This window comes from Benincasa hispida, chromosome 3, assembly GCF_027475165.1.
Source record: "Benincasa hispida cultivar pf3 chromosome 3, pf3_genome.v1.1, whole genome shotgun sequence".
Classification (NCBI taxonomy): Eukaryota; Viridiplantae; Streptophyta; class Magnoliopsida; order Cucurbitales; family Cucurbitaceae; genus Benincasa; species Benincasa hispida.
Genome location: NC_143480.1, coordinates 61,553,908 through 61,570,853, shown reverse-complemented (window position 1 = coordinate 61,570,853; position 16,946 = coordinate 61,553,908). Strand labels below are relative to the sequence as shown.

The 16,946-nt window shown below is 38.4% G+C and overlaps 1 protein-coding gene across 5 annotated transcripts; it reads right to left on the bottom strand.

Annotated features, from left to right (window-relative positions):
* Positions 1 to 2,633: 2,633 nt before the first annotated feature.
* RECA3 (RECA homolog 3) lies at positions 2,634 to 16,280 on the bottom strand. Of its 5 annotated transcripts, XR_005480972.2 has the most exons (9): positions 15,981 to 16,280; positions 15,239 to 15,296; positions 14,904 to 15,121; positions 6,043 to 6,130; positions 5,058 to 5,230; positions 4,638 to 4,784; positions 4,397 to 4,531; positions 3,542 to 4,139; positions 2,634 to 3,218 (listed from the first exon to the last, which is right to left on the bottom strand). XR_005480972.2 is itself a non-coding variant. In XM_090312496.1 (8 exons), the coding sequence occupies exons 1-8, from the start codon at positions 16,074 to 16,076 to the stop codon at positions 3,843 to 3,845; spliced, it is 1,053 nt and encodes a 350-aa protein (XP_090168622.1). In that variant the 5' UTR covers positions 16,077 to 16,197; the 3' UTR covers positions 3,315 to 3,842. The 5 variants fall into 5 exon arrangements, 4 of the variants coding, with proteins under 4 accessions (XP_090168622.1, XP_090168621.1, XP_038883414.1 ...); XM_090312496.1 differs by lacking the exon at positions 2,634 to 3,218 and having other exon boundaries at positions 3,315 to 4,139; positions 5,163 to 5,230; positions 14,904 to 15,067; positions 15,981 to 16,197; XM_090312495.1 differs by lacking the exon at positions 2,634 to 3,218 and having other exon boundaries at positions 3,315 to 4,139; positions 5,163 to 5,230; positions 15,981 to 16,196.
* Between the last annotated feature and the right edge of the window lie 666 nt (positions 16,281 to 16,946).

Here is a 16,946-nt window from a genome sequence, read left to right as displayed (position 1 = left end):
CTAGCAGTAATGGTTTAGACTCCCCTTAAGACCTTGAAACTCTTCAACATGTTGCACTCAACAAATGAAGAACATGCACAACGGAATAATGAGCAAACAAACAAGAACACAATATAGAATAGTTCAGCCACAATATAGAAAAACGTCTTGCTCAATTACACAAATGCGACAATTCTAAATAGGCTACAACACTTACTTTAAATAAACAAATCCAATAAAAGAAATACGTCCTCATTTGGAATAAAAAGTCATGCTTCAAAAAGGAACATATCGGACTAAATATCACAGCCGAATATTTTCAAATATGGAAAATATTCTGCAAGAAAATACTTTAATATCACAACTGGATGTTAATACTTCATTTAAGACATCTACAGAACCACTGCCTTATAGAAAATTATAAATCCAACAAACCAAATCTTCAACACAACCTAACAATTTCCTTAAGAATACAAGTTTGCAACATTAATGGCATCAGAATTTTTCCTACATGGTTAAAAATGAAACATTTTACTAAACCGACCACTACAAGAACATAATCTACCCCTCGTTGAGTTTTGAGAAGACCAAGTATAAAATCCATGGATAAGTCTTCCCAAATACTATTAGAACATCAGAAACAATGTTAAAACTTCCAACTTTATGTTTAATAACGAAATCAAAACGTTGAATAAAACTAAGTTATCTTTGAATAAAACTAAGTTATCTAACATGCATATGACTAATAGTTTTTTGAGTTTGAAGAAACTTTAAAGAATGGTCAGAAAAAAGTACAAAACCTTTACCTAACAAGTAGTGTTCCAAAATTTTGAGAGCTCTTGCTCATAACTACTCCACTTTTGGCGAGCTTCACTTAGTTTTTCGGAAGAAGAAGAAAAGAAAAAAATAAATAAATAAAAATAAATAAATAAAACTCAAGAGGATGTACTTCTTGTGATAGGACAGCTCCAATGCCCAGCCCTGAAGCATATACTGCTACTTCGAATTGCCTAGAGAAATCTGGTAAAGCCAAATCTGGGGCTGTACACAACTTTTCTTTAAGGAGCCGGAAGCTATTTTACTGTTCCTTTAGCCATCAAAAATTTTCTTTTTTCAGACAGTCGGTTAATAGGGCTGCCAGTGTACTGAAATGTTTAATGAATTTCCTGTAGAAAGATGCTAATCCTAGGAAACCTTGGATTGCTTTCAAATTAGGTATTGGCCAATTGTGTATAGTAGGGGTGTTCAAAAAACTTGATGATCTGAAAAAATCAATCAATCCAACCCAATCCGTACGGTTTGGGTTGGGTTATCAACTCATTTGAGTTAAGTTAGGTTCAAATAAATGAAAATTTTATGGATTGAGTTGTTTCATGGGTTAATATAACCTAAACCAACCCAAATTTATTATTAACTTTAAAAAAAAAAAAAAAAATTTGTTACTTATAACACAAATATTTATACATATATTAAAATTAAGTAGATAATCTTAATTCAATATATGAAAATAATTAAATTAGATTTTTACATATTTACATTTTGTTTCTTTCTAGAACAAAATTTTAAATAAATGACTCGATTAACCCAAACCAATCCAACCCAAATATTTCATGGTTAAGTTGGGTTCGGTTCATTTTTTAATAAGGGTTATTTGACTTGAAGAAATTTACAACCTGAACAATTGGGTTGGGTCTAAACAGTTTTTCAACCCAACCCAACCCATGAATACCTCTAGTGCGTAGCTGCAGTTTTTATAGGATCAACTGAAATACCATACTCATTAAATAACAATGGCGAGAAAAAGTTGATTAGTCCAGGAAGGAACATTTTTTAAGATTGATTACTACATTATTTTAGCTAGAACTTTAAACAAATTATACAAGTGAAAAGAGGTTTTTCTTGTCTCTTCTTTCTGTAAACTAAAATGTCATCAAAGTAAACAACCAATAAAAAGGTTGAAGAACCTACGTTACAAGTCTAATGAATGTGCTAGGTACATTAAATAGTCCACGTGGCATTACTAGTCATTCAAACATCTATACTTATAAAATTCCATATCCTCTTACAGATTTTCCAGATGTAGAGAAAGATCTAAAGCCATTTGATCGAGATCGAGTAGCTATAGCAGATCCATTTAGAGATCGGAACCCCGTTCCGGGTACACCCATTTTAGTAGCAATTGCCCCTAAGCCGATAGGTCGCATTCAAAAGCCACTTTAGTTCATGTGTCCCAATCAATGTGCTCGGTGATGATGTTGTCATCACTGATACAAGTACGTGTTTCGTATCTCACCGTCACTTTCCTTCCATGTATCGTATATTCAATATTTGAACATACTCGATCGTTCATACTCAATCAGAACTCCCCAAACATCAAAACTCTCCAGATATCAGAACTCCTCACATCTTATATCATCTCAACATCCCAAACAACCCTAGACTCTAGAGTGTTATTGGCACCAATTTAAAAGTACATAAACCTACTAAATGACCCTAAAATTAGTTCAAAAACGTTGCAGAATTTTGTAATATATGGGCCTTTAGTATATTTTAACTAATAACGCATATATCTTTTGATTCATCTCAGTGTTTGGGTGATTTATCACAGTGTTTGGGTGATTTACAAGAGAATGGCCATGCATCACACTCTGTCCATGTTCTATTTGTATACTTCCATTCATAGAAAACTTAAATCATAATAATTATCTTGTTGTTATAAGGGGACAGTTGCAAATATAATCATCAAACCTAAAATATTAACAAATATAACACAATGCAAAAAAATTTGTATATATGATAAGATTTAGATCTAACTCTAGGAGTCTATCAGTGATCGATTATATTGTAATGAGTCTATCGGTAAATATAAGTAGAGCTTCACTATTTGTTTTGACCACCATTAAATATCGGTGAAAACGAGAACTGAGATGATCGCAATTCGTGAAGCGCCTTGGTTGAGGCCGAGCAATGTGAGGAAGGAGGAAATTAGGGTTGCGTGTTTGAGAGATGGGTATTCTCTAAGTAACTAGAAGAGTAAGGAAAGATGTGAAGCAACACCGTAGTGTACTTGAAGGTATGGTCCGTGTGATAACAAAGGTTAAAGATGGTATCATCGTCATCACCGTGTGGATGTCATCGTCGGCTGTGCTTGAGCTTGACGCCATAATCAAAATACCACGTGCCATAGGTTAAGATACATACTGAAGATGAGGAAAGCTCAGTGAATTCACTCCATGAATCTAAACGGAAAGAAACAGCCACATGTCAACACAATACAGGAGAGTAAATAACGGAAGACACCAAAGATAGTACAAGAAAAAATGGCTCACAGGGAAAATAACAAATAATAATTTCCATTGAAATCAAATCTCGACATTTTCATATTAACAGTTCAATCCTACTCTATCATCATACAACTACATAAAAATTGTTGTCGGGTTGAAGAGATAAAAGTGACTACTCTACAAACAAATATCTCGCTACAAAATTCTCTTTTATCTCCAATCAAAAAAGAAGTAACGTATATATCTGGACCTGCAGAAGAAGAAGCTTGGTAAGATACCTTCAACAAGGTTGCTTTTTGCTCGTCTTGGAAACTGGGGAAAAAAACTCAACAACTGTAGGCCAATGGTAGCAACAATGACGTCTCCAAGCACTTCCCATCAGCTAATTAAGGCAAGTAATAGATTAAATGGTTGCTCTCTTCCTTCTGTCAGTTCTCAAAAGAGAAGCTTCGGAAGACTTTCGACTTCTCCAACGATTTCTCACTTGCTTGACTTATCGGAAACAACCAAAATACACCAAAAATCGCTTCAGCTATAAACATATTGGTATAATGGAAAAGTTATAATGCAAGGAAATTTTCAAGAGCTCAAGAACTCTTGTACAAATAACTGGTTTCTTAATATCTCAACCATCTTATGAAGAACATCTTCATTTTCCATCAGATACTGCTCTGCCTCATGCTTGCTGCTGCAAATCCTCCCTTCAATATGAAAGTTGCTTCCATCTTGAAGAATAACTCCATGCTCACAACCCAATTCCAGAACCTCAGATTCACACCATAACCCCCTCCCAAAATGTATCCCCAGTTCTGCCATTTTCATAGGCGGGGCTAACTTATTTTTCACCACCTGCACGCCGACTGCAAGACCAGTGACCTAGAAAGAACCGTGGTCAGATTTAAAACAACTGGGTAGCACAAGCATTCCTTACGAAAAACCAGTATTTTCTGAAGTGCAAGTGTTCTCGGGTTGGGTTTTAATGCAAAATGCCCCCAAAAATTAAATGACATTTTTTTGTGAAGTATACAATATAAAAATGATCATGTAGTAAATAGTCAGTAAAATCTTTTTCTTTTTTTTTTTTTTTGAAGCCACTAGTACTACCATGTTAACAAACAATATTTAAAGTTTACCTTGTCGTCACTCTTCAATAATCCCCTTCTCAAAAGCCTCAATCTGACTGCTGCATAAAATTGCAAGGCATTCCCACCACAGGTTACCTCATTCATATGTTCAAAACCATTCCGAGATCCTGCACTTGATCTAACCTGTATATAGACAATAATGCTGCACAGTGAAACGCTATGTCGCTATATGTAATTGATGCCTTATAAATGACAATATCAGGAAGCACTTTTGCAACTTAGTACCAACCTGATTGGTAAAAATAATCAGAGTTTGAGATAGACTTAGTGAATGATGTATTTTCCTTAATGCTCGAGTCATCACTCGTGATTGACTGTCTTGCTGAGGACTGCCAATCAGAGCATCAAGTTCACATTGCGGAACAAGGGCAGCTACCTGAGGAATCCATTTTATACGCCAGTATCAACAAAAGCATCAGCGGATAGAATAATACAGAAGACTCGATAATATATAGTTAACTATTTTGTTGCCCAATAATTAACAGCAAGCATGAGTCCAAAGAATAAATGCAGGAAAAGGAAAATATGATAAGGCATATCACTAATGACATAATTACTGAAGATATTACTGTTGATCCTTCGGAAATTTTGCATATAAAAATATGTGATAAGTAATACAATACACAATGGAAAGGTCCGGTAGTCTTACACTATCAACCACAATTACGTCCACAGATCCACTTTTAACTAGAGTATTAACGGCACACAACAAATTTTCAGCAGAATCTGGAGGTGATATAAGAAGATTATCTACATTTACACCCATTGATTCCGCAAGTGACATGTCCATTGCATTTTCTGCATCAAAATATGCACAATATCCTGCCAAGGGAAAAAATCAGTTAACAAAAGATGACAGTGAAACAGAGAAACCAAAAAGCTATTGATAAATTTCACTAAATTTGGTATGGCTAGGAAATATAGCCTCATGCACATGTTGCACAAAAGAAATATACGTATACATGTGTGTTCAACAGTGATAGTGGCAAATCATTGAACCGACACATTTTAATATTTCCTTGAAATCCATATATTAGTCTGGCTTCCTTGTTTGCTCTTAAGCGACCTTCCAAACCAGGAAAGGGGCTAGGGAAATTGCACACAGAAAAAATTCGGGTAAATACAAACCAGAAAAGTGGCAATGAAAGTTGTAATTTTCGCAACTGAAAATGTCAAGGATGCCGATATAGAATGCTCGCAAGTTTTCAATGAGTATATATCATTGGTAAATTCCAGAAATACATGCATATACATATACGAAGTGGCAGGTACCCATAGCCAACAAGAAATCATATCCAAAATCATTTCTTGGAAAACAATACCATCTTATCTCCATAATTCATTACAACATTCACATTTCATTCCTAAAAAAAATAATAAATAATAGGAGGCTAGATTTGAATTTGAAAGTGAGATCAACAACAATCCATGATTCTACAAGTAGTTTCAATATTAGGGTAACAATAAGATTGGACAAAAGTGAAGAACACACTTGACAAAAAGGATGGTACGGTAATCAACGTTGATATTAAATCAAATTGGCCTTTCTTTAATAAAATATTTAAAAATAAACTTGCCAGAATTTTCAACTAGTTATCATTCTGATCCAGAAAAAAGGCAAAACCAACAGACACCTCCAAGTTTCTGAGCTTCCTTAATGATGTGGAGCGCCAATGTTGTCTTTCCAGAAGCTTCTTGCCCATATATTTCAATTATTCTTCCCTGCGTAGAAAGTAGGATGCTCTCAAAGAATACTTCAAAATGTAGAGAGAATCTCCATAGAATTCAAGGAAATTTTATTTTTTAATAAAAACAACAGCTTTCATTGAGAAAAAAATGAAAAAAATGCATGGGCATACAAAAGAAAATCCAGCCCACAAACACACGAACCCCTTTAGAAAGGAGCTCCAACTATGCAAAATACTACTCATAGAATAATTACAAAAGGTCTTTGAAACCGACGCCCACAAAGAAACGTGAAAGTGAACAAGGGACCAAACTTCACTAGGGTCCTTATCCACCCCTCTAAAGATCCTACCGTTCCGCTCCCCCCACAAAACCCACAAGATCAAACACACCCCAGTTAACCATAAAAAGCACACCTTCTCGCCACAAGGCGGATTGAGGAGGAACACCTCAATCATAGCACTAGCATCCCTCTGATGAACAAACGATAAGCCAAATGTCTGGATAAAACGCTCCCAAACAAAACTAGCGAACTCGCACCACCAAAGAATATGATCCAGATCTTCCTCCGTCTTCTAATAAGGGATTCAGCAGAACGACCCAACAAGCGAGCAGAGTTTCCTAGAAAGACAATCCATCGTATATGCACGGTTGAAAATAGGGTTATTAACCTAGGGGCGTTTATATAATTGTGTAGACCCCTAAGGTTTCCTACTGTCTATTTATACAGTGTGTCCCTATGTATTCAGTGCATCAGATTAAAATAATAAGAAAAGTCTCTATATCGTGGTTTTTCTCCCTTCCACGTAACTGTCTTGTTATTCTCTTCCCTACTCTTTTATTTTTAACATGGTATCAGAGCTAGGCGACGAAACCCTAGCCGTTATGGAAGAGAATCAAGCACAATCATCTTCTGATGATGGAACTTCGAGTTTTGACATGAAGACGGCTATTCGAGCAGCCGTAAAAGAGTGTTTTCAAGCAGTCCTACTGGAGTTACTTTCTGCCGTCCAACAGCAGTCGACGGAGAGCTGCCATCCGTGAGAGCCGCCGCACCAGACAGAAGCTCCGATCAATGGACAAGCAGATCACAGACGGATCCTCGATGGACAGACAGATCCGGTCGTTCCAAGTTGCAGGTCGTTGCCTTCCACGCCGTCGGAGCCCTTCGCGCTGTCACAGACGTTTGCGCCAGTCGGTTTCGCGCTGGTCTGCCATTCTGCAACAGGTCGGATCGACCTACAAAGGGCAGCGCCGAACACGACTGGGTTTTCCACACCAGATGGGTTCGACCAACTACGAGTCGGTGATCATCTCGAACCGTCCGGTTGGCTGGCTTCTTCACAGATGCCGGGGACCTCCTTCCAATCGGCGACGTCTTTTCAGCCGACAGGAGCTGCCCCGTTTCCAGCCACTTGTGGTTCGACCCATTACTCAGACGATGTGAGACAACGATTGGCTTATCTCCAACAACAGATTTCAGATTTGGATACGATGTTTGGCACAAATCCCCAACCGATTCAACTAGTCTATTTAGAGAACCCGGTAAACTCGTTCCCTATTTTGCCAAATGTTTCTTATTTATCTGGTTCGATGGGCAATTCCACAGGATTTTTTGTAGGGGAAAAATTAAATGGCCAAAATTATTTCACCTAGTCTCAATCAATCCGAATCAACCTTGGAAGGGTGTCACAAATTTGGGTACTTGATATGGGAGATTCCAAAGCCAGCACCAGGCGATCCACAAGAACGAATCTGGAAAGGAGAAGACACGCTATTACGCTCTGTTTTGGTGAATAGTATGGAACCTTAAATAGGCAGACCATTATTATATGCTGCAACCGCCAAGGATATCTAGAAGGCAGCGCGAGATTTGTACTCAAAGAGACAGAATGCCTCTCGACTATATACGCTTCACAAACAGGTCCACGAATGCAAACAAGGATCCATGGATGTTACATCTTAGTTTAACAAACTATCAATATTGTGGCAAGAGATGGACCTGTGTCGAGAGATTGTCTGGAACTGTGCACAAGATGGGGCTCAATACTTGAAAATCAAAGAGGTAGACCATGTTTATGTGTTCTTGGCTGGATTAAATCCTAAATTCAATGGTGTCCGTAGTCGAATATTGGGCCAGCGCCCGACTCCTTCACTCAGAGAAGTCTGCTCCGAAATACGGCTGGAAGAGGATCAGTCGTGTGCCATGAATAATCCCATTCCTACAACTGATGCAACTGCCTTCGTTGCAAAGTCGTCCAGTGCTGATGGCGATAAAAAAACCCTCACCTATGTGTAAACATTGTAAGAAGCTCTAGCACACAAAGGACCAGTATTGAAAATTCAACGAGAAACCTCCAAACAGCAAGCGACGACAATCTCATGACAAATCTAATACTGTTCGTGCCTTGGTAAGTAACTCAGCAGATGAACAAACTTAGAAGCAGTCTTCCGTTGATAGTAAGAACAACTTGAGTAGGGTTGGGGTGAGTGCTATTGCACAGTCAGGTAATTTTCCTTCATTTGGCCTTATTAGTATAAATGGTAAAAAACCATGGATTGTGGACTCAGGGGCCACAGATCATCACAAGTTCTTCAGAATTGTTTATCGTATAATCCAAGTGCTGGAAATGAGCGTATTTGCATTACAGACGGGTCTTTTGCCCCTGTTGCGGGAAAGGCCATATCTCTCCGTTTGACGGTTTTAATTCAGCGTGATACTTTACATGTACCTAAAATCACTTATAATTTGTTGTCTGTTAGTAAAATTACAAGGGATTTGAAGTGTAAGGCAATTTTCTCACCTGATTCCGTTTTGTTTCAGGATCTGAAATCGAGGATGATGGTTGGCACTGCCCGGCACGATAGGGGACTCTACTTCCTTTCTGAGGAAGCTTCCTCTAGAGATGATCATCAAACTGGGTTTATGTCGTTAAATTTTTCTGTTTCTGAAAATAACTTTATGTTGTGGCATTTCCGTTTAGGACATTCGAATTTTCAATATATGAAATATTTGTTTCCGCACTTATTTCGCAATGTTAATACTTCTTTAAATTGTGATGTGTGTATTCGTGCCAAGCAAAGTCGTGTTTCTTTCCGGTCTCAGCCTTACAAACAATCGAGTCCTTTTTCCCTTATCCATAGTGATGTATGGGGTCCCTCACCGGTTACCACTTCCACTAGAAAACGATGGTTTGTCACATTTATAGACGATCACACCCGCCTTACCTGGGTCTTCCTCCTCACTGACAAATCTGAGGTGTCATCTATTTTCCAACAATTTTATACAACTGTCGAAACTCAGTTCAAAACAAAGATTGGAATTTTACGAAGTGATAATGGGCGAGAATTCTTCAATGCCTCCTTCAAGGATTTTCTTGTTTCTAAGGGTATTGTCCACCAAAGCTCGTGTGCTTACACTCTGCAATAAAATGGAGTAGCTGAGCGGAAAAATCGTCATATGGTTGAAGTAGCCCGGTCTCTTATGTTATCTACCACTCTTCCATCATACCTATGGGGGGATGCAGTTCTCACTGCTGCCCATCTCATTAATCGGATGCCCTATCGTATTCTTAATCTTCATACTCCTTTAGAACTGTTTAAAGAGTCCTTTCCCAACCACTCGATTAATCTCCGATGTTCCTCTTCGGGTTTTTGGTTGTGTTGCCTTTGTTCACTCCCATGGTCCAAATAGCACAAAATTTACTCCTTGTGCTCAGAAGTGTGTCTTTGTTGGATATCCACTTCACCAACGTGGATATAAATGCTATCACCCGTCATCTCGTAAGTACTATGTCTCAATGGATGTCACCTTCATCGAGGATCAGTCATTTTTCCCTATTAGTCATCTTCAGGGGGAGAACATAAATGAAGAGACTAACTGGTCATCTTATGCCATTCCCTTAGAGTCCGCTCTCATTCATATCTTGTCTAAACCTAGTTCTGAGCATGACAGTCTGGTCCTTCCTACCAACCAAGTTCCTTGGAAAACTTACTATAGGAAGAATCTCAGGAAGGAAGCAGTGTTACCTGTCGAGCCAGAACCGCCGGCTCCAGTGCATGAGTCAGACCCACCATCAAATCCAGGTACGTACATTCCTGAAATTAATGATGTTGATGTATGTATGGAGACTGATAAATGCAGGCAAGATAAGGGAGAAGGAAGTAGTAATATTGAAAGAATAGCAGAAGGGGAGACAGCAGAGAATGAAATGATTCTAGCTAATGATGATGTGGAGGATACTACTAAAGTCTCTGATACACAGATAGTCGATCATGATGAGGAGCCTGGAAAATTGAAAGAACATGATGCATCGCTTGATCTTCCTATAGCTCTGAGGAAAGGCACTCGTTCATGTACTAAATACTCTATGCATAGTTACATGACGTATAGTAATCTGGCAACCGAGTTCAAAGCATTCACTACTAGTTTGAACACAGAGATGGTTATAAATGACATAAATGTTGCAATGAAAAATACCAGAATGGCAGTCTGCTATTATGGAAGAAATAAGAGCTCTCGAGAAGAATGGAACTTGGGAACAGGTGGCTCTCCCGAAGGACACAAGACAGTTGGATGTAAATGGGTGTTTACTATAAAATACAAGTCAGATGGGACGATTGACCGGTACAAAGTTAGACTCGTTGCAAGAGGCTTTACTCAGACCTATGGAGTAGATTATTCTGAAACTTTTTCTCCTGTGGCCAAACTTAACACTATCTGAGTGCTCTTATCAGTTACTATAAATAAGGATTGGTCCCTACACCAACTTGATGTTAAAAATGCTTTTTGAATGGGGAACTTGAAGAGGAAGTCTATATGAGTCCTCCTCCTGGGTTCGAGAGTCAATTCAAAAACAAGGTGTGTAGATTGAGAAAGTCGTTATACGAATTGAACCAGTCTCCAAAGGCCTAGTTTGACAGGTTCACGACTTTTGTGAAAGCACGAGGGTATGTTCAGGGGCATTCTGATCACTCTATATATAAAAAGATCGACATCAGGGAAGATAGCTATTCTTATTGTCTACGTTGATGACATTGTTTTATCTGGGGATGATGATGCAAAGATCATGAGGCTCAAAACAGAGATGACAGAAGAATTTGAAATTAAAGATCTCGAGAAGCTAAGATACTTTCTGGGAATGGAAGTGGCTCGATCAAAAGAAGGTATATTAGTCTCTCAACGAAAATATACTGGACTTACTAAAGGAAACAAGCATGACTAGGCGTAAACCTGTTGACACACCAGTAGAGTACAATGTGAAGCTCAGTGATAAGAATGATAGAATTCCTGTTAATAAAGAAAGGTATCAGCAGTTAGTCGGGAAGTTGATCTACTTGTCTTACACAAGACCAAATATTTTGTATGCAGTAGGTGTTGTCAATCAATTTATGCAAGCTCCATGTGAGGATCATATGACAGCAGTTGAACATATCCTCCGGTACCTGAAAGGAACTCCTGACAAGGGTTTAATATTCAGAAAGACCGATAAACGATCTGTTGAAGCCTACACTGATTCTGACTGGGCAGGATCTGTTGTTGATAGAAAATCGACGTTTGGGTACTGTACGTTTGTCTAGGGTAATCTAGTCACCTAAAGAAGTAAGAAACAAGGAGTTGTTGCTAGAAGTAGTGCTAAGACTGAGTATAGGGCCATGAGTCTAGGGATTTGTGAAGAAGTTTAGTTGAAGAAAGTGTTATCAGATCTCCAGCAAGATAATGAGCTTCTGATAAAATTGTTTTGTGACAGTAAAGCTGCCATCAGTATTGCAAATAACCCAGTTCAACATGAAAAAACTAAAAACGTAGAGATTGACAAACATTTCATTAAGGAGAGGTTGGACAGTGGAAACATATGCATCCCTTATATTCCTTCAAATCAACAAGTTGTAGATGTACTTACAAAAGGGTTACTGAGACAAAGCTTTGATTATTGTGTAAGCAAGTTGGGCCTTGTCGATATTTATGCTCCAACTTGAAGGGGAGTGTTGAAAATAGGGTTATTAACCTAGGGGCATTTATGTAATTTTGTAGATCCCTGGGGTTTCCTACTGTCTATTTATACAGTGTGTCCCTATGTATTCAGTGTATCAGATTAAAATAATAAGAAGTCTCAATATCATGGTTTTTCTCCCTGTACTAGGGTTTCCACGTAACTGTACTAGGGTTTCCACATAACTATGTTGTTATTCTCTTCCCTACTTTTTTATTTTTAACATGCACGATCATGTAGAACTTTCCAGGTAAAGAATCTCACTTTCCTAAGAACCTTAATCCTCTAAAGGATCAAATTGACCAACTCACCTACGAGAGAGGGATCCACGAGACTATGAAGAAATGACGTACACGAGAACCCCTCAAAAGGATTGGGGCTCTAGACCCTCACATCCCTTCTCCCTCGCCTAAAACAGTGACCCTCAAGCAAAGCAAGAAGAAAAGCCATGTCAATCGCCTCCCTATTGGAAAGGGGGTGACGAAACCCAAACGAGAAGAAAAAAGAGCTCCCTAACCACACTAGGAAATCAGCAACAAGTGATTTTTAAGAGACGAAAGATGAAGAAGTCTAGGATATAAAGCACGAAGAGGTCGCTCACCCACCCAATGATCCTCTCAAGAGTAGGTATCTCTCCCCTCCCCCACCACACAATGAACTAAATCAACAAAAGACGGGAGCTCTTTCGAAATGTCCTTCCACAAATTCCAGAGGGTGCCTTTAATCCCTTTAGCCAACCACTCGAAAGGATGGGAGTCGTATTTGCTAACAATAATCTTATGCCAAAGGGAGTTCAGCTCGGAATAGAAGCGCCACAACTACTTGGCCAATAAGGCCTTGTTACGAAGCCTTAGATTCTCGATCTCCAGGCCCCCTTTCTCACTGGGCTGCTCAATGATCTCTCACCTAACCAAATGAGAACCTAGACCTTTCCCTTCATAAATCCCTTTCCAAAGAAAATCACGCATCAACCTCTCCAAGCTCTTACAAACCTTACACGAAGCTCTGAGAAAGGACATGAAATAAATAGGGATACCAATCAAAATGGATCTTATCAGAGTAAGTCTTCCTACCTTTGAAAAGAACCCTTTTCTCCAAGAGGCTAACCTTTTCCTAACTTTATCCACCACCGGGTCCCAAAGGGCAACCGCCTTAAGGTTGCTTCCAAACAAAAGGCCAAGGTAGGAAGAAGAGAGCCCACGAACCTCGCATCCCAGCATCTTCAACCATCTTATAAGCTTCTCCTCCTCACAATTAATACTTATGACACTACACTAGAATTCAAGGACACAACTGTACAACCTATAGAACAGATAATATTCAAGTGAAGCCATCAAGTAGAGAGAATCTAGCACAAATACATATAACAAATATACGAATAGTATCTGTTGGGAATGCAATCAAAGTCCCACATTGGTTAGATAAGAGGAGGATCATGGGTATATAAGTGAGGGTGACTATCTCCATTAGTATGAGGCCTTTTGGGGCGAAACCAAAAACAAAATCACGAGGGTTTATGCCCAAAGTAAACAATATCATATTATTATGGAGATAGTTTGAGGGTAGTTGTCCATATTAAGTGATATCAGAGCCATGCTCCTGACTTAATCATGCTCGGTAGAATCCTCGGTGCCGAACAAAGATGTATAGTGGAGCCTTGGAAGTAGCCATGGTGTGATCCGTGATTGAACTCTATTGGATAGGTGGTATGCTCAGGTGAAAAGGAGTTAGCCTAGATATGAGTTAGACGGATGGATGACTGAAGGGAGGTTTGGTGGTCCTTTGTTCAAAGGGAGGATTGTTGGGAATGCGACCAAAGTCCCACATTAGTTAGATAAGAGGAGGATCATGGGTATATAAGTGAGGGTGACTATCTCCATCGGTAGGAGGCCTTTTGGGATGAAACCAAAAACAAAGCCATGAGGGTTTATGCCTAAAGTGGACAATATCATACCATTGTAGAGATAGTTTGAGGGTAGTTGTCCCTATCAAGAGTATCTACATTTGCAAACAATGAACTTTGATAGTATGCAATTCATATATAAATATTGGTTTGAACTGAAGCATGCTGAGAATTTCGTGATTAAAAAAAGTTTAGTACCGATAAGAATAATACAAGAGAGTACACAAGGAGAACTTCTCATTAGAATGAATCAATTTATAATAAAACCTAAACATCAATTCAAATCAATCATACCATTCTTTTTATCATTATGAATGGTCATTTACGTGGGCCTCTATTAAACTATGAGGGTCTTCCAATGTCCTCGTGGCTCCTAGTCTTAACTACGGTCCTCCGAATGAACTCTTAATTAAGGTCCTCTTAATGTAAAATAAATGAAATTGACTAACGGAGCTGCTGAACTGGGGTCCTCACACATAGCTGGGGACCTCAATCCTTATACATAGTTGACAAAGGTCAAGTGATTTAGGATTTGTTCTAACTTCTAACCAAAAATCTTCTATATATAAGCACACTATGATCAACCCTTAAACCTACCGTTGAAAAGCCAAGGTGAAGAAATAAAATGTGATACAGAAATAACATGCGACAAAACAAAACATGGTAAGGTTCACAATCTAAATAAGTAAATCTCTCCTACAGGGCAAGGACATACCAAAATATCATTAGACTAAGAGACATTATGTTCAAATCAACACAATGAATGTGTGGGTGACGTTAAATGGAAAGGTAGTGAACTAGTGAAGTAACAAAGGAATGAACTTAAACTGCAAAGAAATTCCAATTCCGGAAAATACATGAAAGAATCAATCAAATATATGGCAGAAGAAAAATTCAACTTGCAGTCACTCACCTTAGGTAATCCTCCAATCCCAAGAGCAATGTCAAGCTTTAATGATCCAGTAGAAATCACAGGTGCATATCGGGAGCTGAAAAACCTCTGCAAACACAACATAGATTCCTTTCCAAAATCTCCAGCAAGCTGAGAGATTGCCGAACGTAGTGTGGCATCTTTCTCTGTTGTTCTAGTATCATCATTAATCTTATCACATTCGAACTCCGAAACATCAACTAAATTTAATGAACACAAATTATGGTGTATCAGGATAAAAAGACACCATCAATTGGGCATCTCTTATGTAACTAACAAAATACAAAGAAAGAGATTTCTGGTTTGTTGCCTTTTACCTAGTGATGAAAAAAGACAAGCATCCATACCCCCGCAGCTGATCACATCTCTCCTTCCCTTTTAGAACAAAAGGGAAAAGGGTCACAGAAGAAAAACAAAGTTGGGAAAACCCATTTATACAATATTACTTTTTTTTTTTTCTAAGAAAGAACTTTCATTGAGAAAATAATGAAAAATACACGAGAGAACAAAAAAACAAGCTCACAAAAAGAGACATTCCTCTACAAGAAGGGACTTCTGCTATGCAAAATAATGATGCTAAGATACAAAAGATCTTCAGAATTGAAACCCACGAAGAAATATGATAGCGAACAAAAGACCAAACTTCAGTAGATCCCTATTTCTCTCTCCAAGAGTCCTATCATTCTGCTCACGCCACTAGTCCATAAGATGACACACACCCCAGCAAGCCATAAAAACCAACTCTTCTCCCCACGAGGCAGACTCCTCGATCACAAAACCTTACTAAAGTGTAAGCTAAAACAGGGAAAAGACTACTTTCAAAAGCCCCATTATCCAAGAACGATATCTAATTTATTTCATTTCTTACTTTTCACATTCATAAGAAAACAACTATCCTTCTACATGTGCCAATATCTAATTCATTTCAGTACAGAGGACAATACAGACGAAACCCAGAAATAAAAACGTTGTAAATCCAACAATAACAACAGATAGTCAATTTAAGACGTAGTATTTTGAAGTAATATGATTAGAAGAAGCGGTAAAAAGGAATGAGACCTGGCGGAGGGAGTGGAACAGAGAGGAAAAGCGAGATGCTTGGAAGTGCTTGAGACGGCAAGAGCGGAAGAGTGGAGGTGCGAGGAAGAATGACATGCCTCGTAGAGCTTATTGGGGGAGTTTTGGGTTAGGGTTTGAAGATTATGAACTTTGGCGCTCTAGAATTTTGAAGGGAGGAAGCTCTACCAAAATCGACAAAAATGACTCATTGGATGTTATTTCTTATTTTTGCCCCCATCAATTTATTATAGTTAGAAAAGATCATTATGTCTTTTTTTTGGAAAAAAGATTCAAAATCTCAATCTCTCCCTCCAAGATCGTTTTCTTATTTCAACCCTTCAAATTTCTTTCAAAACTCCCACTCTTTCAATTTTTCTTCAACATTTCGGTTCATCATCTTCAAGTTAATCTCCATCGAGTAAGTATTTATGTACATTTTAGGAGAGTTTTGAATTTGATTTTTTTTGGCATTGTTCTTGATTTCATGTTTTTGTATATCTTTATCCTTGATTCTGTTATAAAAGTGAATTTTGATCGATGTGAGCTCATTTGATTCAAAAAAATTTGAAAAAAATTTGAACTTTTTTTTTGTAACAAGTTTATGGGTTTTCATGGGGTTTCATAATTTTTTAGATTTTTTTGGGAAGAAACGTTACATTTTAGAATGATTTTGAGGCCTATAAATAGTATATAAGTTGATTTGTACATTAGAAATTTTTTTTCTTTAAACTCCGATTTTCGAATTATGAGACGTCTCCAATTCGATGAAGTTCGGCCAGGTTTCTTTAGATCTTGATCGGGCGGGCAACCAGGCAGGACTTGTGAGGAATCGGGATAAGGAAGGGAGCAGGACCGGGAAGGGGGAAGTGAGCTAAATTTTATGTTGACCGAGAAGAGGGGAGGACCAGGCGAGATGGGGCGGGACCGGGCGAGAAGGGGAGGAGACAATTTTTTGGCTCGATCTCG

What these genes read in the sequence shown, in the direction of transcription:
- RECA3 (XM_039027485.2), bottom strand. Translation starts at nt 16,076, where the DNA reads ATGTCATTCTTCCTCGCACCTCCACTCTTCCGCTCTTGCCGTCTCAAG. An exon ending in TTGTCTTTTTTCATCACTAG is followed by an intron (nt 15,122 to 15,238) that starts GTAAAAGGCAAC and finishes CATTAAATTTAG; the next exon opens with TTGATGTTTCGGAGTTCGAA. An exon ending in ACGTAATTGTGGTTGATAGT is followed by an intron (nt 4,785 to 5,057) that starts GTAAGACTACCG and finishes TGGATTCCTCAG; the next exon opens with GTAGCTGCCCTTGTTCCGCA.